Source organism: Andrographis paniculata, unplaced genomic scaffold (genome assembly GCF_009805555.1).
Source record: "Andrographis paniculata isolate CXL003 unplaced genomic scaffold, ASM980555v1 Contig98END, whole genome shotgun sequence".
Lineage (NCBI taxonomy): Eukaryota > Viridiplantae > Streptophyta > Magnoliopsida > Lamiales > Acanthaceae > Andrographis > Andrographis paniculata.
Window position 1 is genome coordinate 854,871 of NW_026137637.1, and position 5,300 is coordinate 860,170.

Here is a 5,300-nt window from a genome sequence, read left to right on the forward strand (position 1 = left end):
TATTTATTTTGTCCGAAAAAATTATTTAAAATATTTTACGTTTTTATTTTTTATTTGTATAAAACTTGAGTAATTTAGGTGTTTATTTAGAATCAAACGTAGTTTTGGATAAATATTGTGTTTCGTGCAAATTTTATATTAATACAAGAAAATTTTACGGAATAAATAAAACGTATGAACTTTTGTATATTTTTACTAAAACACAAATGAGTGTTGAGTCTCAATTATGTTAGTACTTGAATGCACGTGTGTTTAGTTATGAAATTTAGTTTTTCGTTTTATTTTTAATTTTTTTTTCTAAAAATATCAAATTAAACATTCGTTTTTATTTATTTTATTGTACTAAAATCTAATTTTATATTCAAAATATCACATCAATATATATTTATAGCATATTAAACAACTATTTTAATTCAAAATTTTATTACTCCCTCCGTCTCATAAGTAAATATTCATTTGTTTTTTGCATGTAGTTTTAGAAATATTAGTATTATATTGAGAATCTATTTGCTTAAATATTAGTATTATATTGGGATATAGTAGGAATAAAGTAGAATTACTAAAATAACCATATTAGTATATGTGATATAAAGGTAATGACATTTATGTAATATATTGTAAGTTGTGAGGATATTTGTAATATTAGATAGATAGTACAGTTACTAAAAAGAAAATGAATACTTTAGTATGAGACAGACTAAAAATAAAAAAATGAATACTTTGTTACGGCACGAAGAAATATTCAAAACCAAAACACAAGATAAATATCACTCAAGTAAACACACTGTTATTGAGCGAGGGGGTATTTTGCAATTAAACTATAAATATGTAGGTGGGACCCATGGAGGTGGTAGGGCCGTAGGCCGAAGAACGCTATAGCTCAGACAGCCACGTGTCACCGAGGTCAATGCTGTGGACTGCCTCTCCACTGATGGATATTAATCAGTCTCTCATTTTCCCCTCAAACGTCCTCTCGAGAAGAGGAGCTGCTGCATGACCAAAATCTTCTCTGGTAAAAATCCTCTCGTCGGTCTCCTGTTTTTCGTCGTTTTTTGTTTTTGTATCTGCGTTGCCGCTTGTTGATTTTATAAGGATGTGGAAATTTTGAGTACACGAACAATGGCGTTTGGTTCTCAGCCCAACGATCTAGTACTTACTGTTTTTGCATCTGTTTTTTCGTTTCCAAACATTGGGGATTAATTAGGGTTTGGAATTTGGTGGATTGTGGAGAAATTGTACTGTATAGAGTGGTCGGATTTTGATTTTGATTTGTTTTCCGTTGCGATTTTGCTCTAACATTTCGATATTTGTTTGTTCTCGTGGATTTGCGTTATTGTATATGCTAACATATGTTCGTCAGATTCATACTAATATGTTTAGTAACACACTCGAAATGTATTGATTTTAAATTGTTAGGAATTTGGTTGTAAAGGAAATATTTGTAGAGTGATTGATCTTAAACATCGAATTTTTGGTACACATTGATGTAATGTGGAATAGCACATTTACTGAAGTTCAATTATTCTACTTTTGTTATTTACCTTTGTTATTTACCAAGGGCTCAAAATTTCCGTGTGATCTTGTGTGGATTGTTTGTGGCAGTATAGATGCTTTGCTTGATGTGGTTTGATTATGATTGTCTTGTTGTGCTTGTGCGTCTATATTTTAGTGGCAAATCTATGAACTAATGTGTGACGAGGATTTAGTTTCTTGTTGACATTGAAGCCTTTGAGATTTGCTTCATTTATTGTGAAAACTACTTTTATATGTCGAAAGGGGAAATAATGTTTCTTAGACGAATGCTTATGGCTGTCTTGTTGTGCATCTATATTTTAGTGGTGAATCTATGAACTAATGTGTTCCGAGCACGTGTGTTTTCTTGTTGACATTGAAACCTTTAAGATTTGTTTCATTTGTTGGGAAAACTATTTTTATAGTTCAAAAGGGGAAAGAATGATTCTTAGACGAATGACGAATGCATATGGTGTTAAAAAGGGGATCCGGGGTTCCAACTTAAAAGCAATTGGTTGTAAGTGAAGTAGCCCTTCACCTCTTATAAGATAGGGGAGTCCTAACATCAAATCCAACGTGGGAACACTCCCCCTCAAGATGATAATCTCGAAAATCTAAACAGAATCAAAACTCAATACGGTCATTACCATGGCTTTGATATTATGTTAAAAAGGGGATTCGGAGTTCAACTTTAAACCAATTGGTTCTAAGTGGAGTAGTCCTTCACCTATTATTAGGCACGAGAGTCCCAACATCAAATCCAATGTGGGATACTCGACATATGGTTGTCTTGTTGTGCATCTATATTTAGTGGTGAATCTACAATCTAATGTGTGAAGAGCACATTTATTTTCTTGTTGACAATGCAACATTTGAGATTTGCTTCATTTTTTTTGAGAATTACTTCTATATGCCGAAATGTGAAAGAATGATTCTTAGATGAATGCCTAGTGGTAGATAGAGTTTTGTTGCATTTAAATTAATCTTTGGATTAACTTTTTATGTATGATTGAGCTGTGAACGACACCATTTCATTGAAATGTGGCAGGGGAAGAGCTGTAATTGCTATCAAGCTCCTTGTTTGAAAGAAATTCGGAGAAGCAAGCAAGTTAGATGGAAATCGAGCAAAGGACAAAGAAAGGTAACGGAAATTGGCACTCCAACATGGATGGGGGAGTAGAGGATCCTAAAGCTGCATCATCTAGTAACTTTATAATCGACTTGTGCACTCCACCAAGATCTCCCAACACTGATTATTCATCCATAAGGAAAGCTAAAAAGACTATCGGGCGATACTTCTACGAATCAGGAATTGATTTTAGTTCTGTTGATTTGCCTAGCTTCCATCGTATGCTCTCCTTGTCTAGCGGACTGGTAAAGTATGAATTCCCTACTCGTGATGAGTTGAAGGGATGGATCTTGGAATCTGCAGTGAAAGAAATGAAAGAACAGATCAAGCGGATCCGAAGTTCGTGGGATGAAACTGGTTGCAGTGTCTTGCTCGATGAATGGACAGACATCCGGGGAAGAAATTTGGTAAATATTTTAGTCGAATGTCCTAAGGGGGCTATTTATCTTCGATCGGATGATATTTCTGACTTCATAGGGAAGAAAGATTTGATGCTTTTGTTTCTTGAGGAAGTTGTTGCCGAGGTTGGAGAAGAGAATGTGGTTCAGATAATGACATCCTCGACCACAGCCTTCATGAAGGAGATCGGAAAGGAACTCATGGATAGGATCCGCCCGATTCATTGGACTTTTAGTGTGTGGAGATGTATAGAACTCATGCTAGAGAAGTTTTGCAAAATAAATTTCATCGAAAAAACATTAGAGAAGGTGAAAACAGTCGCACGGTTTGTGCTTGCACATCCGGAGACACTGAAGTTTGATCTGGTCGAGCATCCGAACATACAGTCCACAGTAATAGTACCCTTCTTGATCATCGATAAAATCGTTTCGGAGAAGGAAACCATGATGGAAATGTGTTTTCCATCCGACTTAACTTCGAGCGTAGAGGGGAAAGAGGTGTCGGAATTGTTGGCCAGCGAGTCATTCTGGACTGATGTATCGATTGTCCGGGCAGGAACCATTCCTCTGATCCGCATCGTTCTTTGGATGAATTCTATGACAAAGGAACAGTTTGGATACATTTACGAAATGATGGATCTAGCTAAGGAAGCGATCCAGGCAGGATTCAAAAGGAGGGGGAACCAATACCTGCAATTTTGGAAGGTTATCGACGAAGTTTGGGATGGTTTCCTCCACACCCCGCTTCATTCTGCCGCCTATTTTCTGAACCCGCAACTATACTATTCGGGAAATGCATACATCGATACTGAAGTTGACCTCGACATGCTCAGCTGCGTCGTTCGCTCGACCAAAGATCACCGCATTCAGGACAAGATTACCCTCCAGATGGAAGAGTACATAATTTGCTGGGATGTGTTCGGTTCAGGATGGTCTGTCGCTGTTGAATCCGATATCTCTATAGGTATCCGTCGATTTCACCTAAAAGCTTAAGCTATGCATTATATTTATATATTATATAGTCTTCATTTCTCCATCGATTTCACCTAAAAACTTAAGCTATGCATTATATTTATATATTATATAGTCTTCTAATATGCCCTTCACAATTTCTCATCAATTTCACCTAAAAGTTTAAACTTGTAGGGATATAAATTATTATTCTTACGTATTATATAGTTTTTCAACACGCCCCTTTACGTAGAAAGTAGATTTACGTCATACACGAACCTTGCTAGTAGACAATTTTTTACGAAAACGGCCGGTGGGACTTGATCACGGAACTTCTCATTCTTATATCATCTTACCTAAGTTTTAGTTATAGAGATATGCATTATTATTTTCATACTCCTTCCATCTATCTATAAACTTCCCATCTTACTATTTTAGTTTGTTCAAATCAAAACTTCTCATTTCTTTTTTTAGTTAAACTAACTTTTAACTAAATACCAAAATACATCTACTTTTTACTTTTCACATTGTTTATGTCAAGAATTAAATAGACATTACACTCATTATATATCTAAAAAATATTAATTTACTTTATCCGCGTGCAAAAATCAAATTGGAAGCTTACCGGCTGATGAAGGGAGTATTATATAGTCTTCCAATAGGTTTTAATAACTATTTTGTCGCGAATTCATTTGAATTCGATAACATGCCAAAAAGAGTTGTCTTTTCAGTGCAATGGTGGCACGAATATGGTGTAAAGTCTCCGGAGCTACAGAGGCTGGCGATTCGAATTCTGAACCAGATGTGCGATGGGGCGTCGAAATTCCATTTGAACCGGAGCTTGGCTGAGAGAGCTGTTTGTGAAGGGAGGAACCGATCGATCAATCAGAAAAGGGCTTTCCTTCACTACAACATGCACTTGCAGAATTTCGCATCGGGTAAGACTGACTACATTTTGGCTGATGCAGGGAATGCGGCCGTAAATAATTGGATCGCCACCGGATAAACAACATAATCGGGAGAGGATATCTGGAAATGGCTGAAAGATTACATGATGGAAACAAGACATGATGCTTGAAGAAGACATCATGGCTTTAGGTGTGTGGTAATTTAAGGTTAGTTGAAATGAATGACTTGTGTGTTTTTTTTGGTGTTTGATGATGGCTAAGAAGTTGGGGAACTTTTGATGATTTAAAAGATTTTGGAGTTTTGAATATAGTTTTCTTAATAATAATTAAAAAAATAAGAAAAAAAGAGTTTTCGATGATATTTTAAGGAAAAAATATGTATAAGCATGAAATTTTTTATGT

The 5,300-nt window shown here is 35.5% G+C and overlaps 1 protein-coding gene across 1 annotated transcript; it reads left to right on the forward strand.

Moving 5' to 3' along the window:
• The first annotated feature begins 905 nt into the window (after positions 1–905).
• LOC127243876 (uncharacterized) lies at positions 906–5,300 on the forward strand. The gene is made up of 3 exons (XM_051264097.1): positions 906–1,012; positions 2,561–4,003; positions 4,722–5,300. Exons 2-3 carry the CDS (start codon positions 2,626–2,628, stop codon positions 4,994–4,996), a joined length of 1,653 nt encoding a protein of 550 aa, XP_051120054.1. The 5' UTR covers positions 906–1,012; positions 2,561–2,625; the 3' UTR covers positions 4,997–5,300.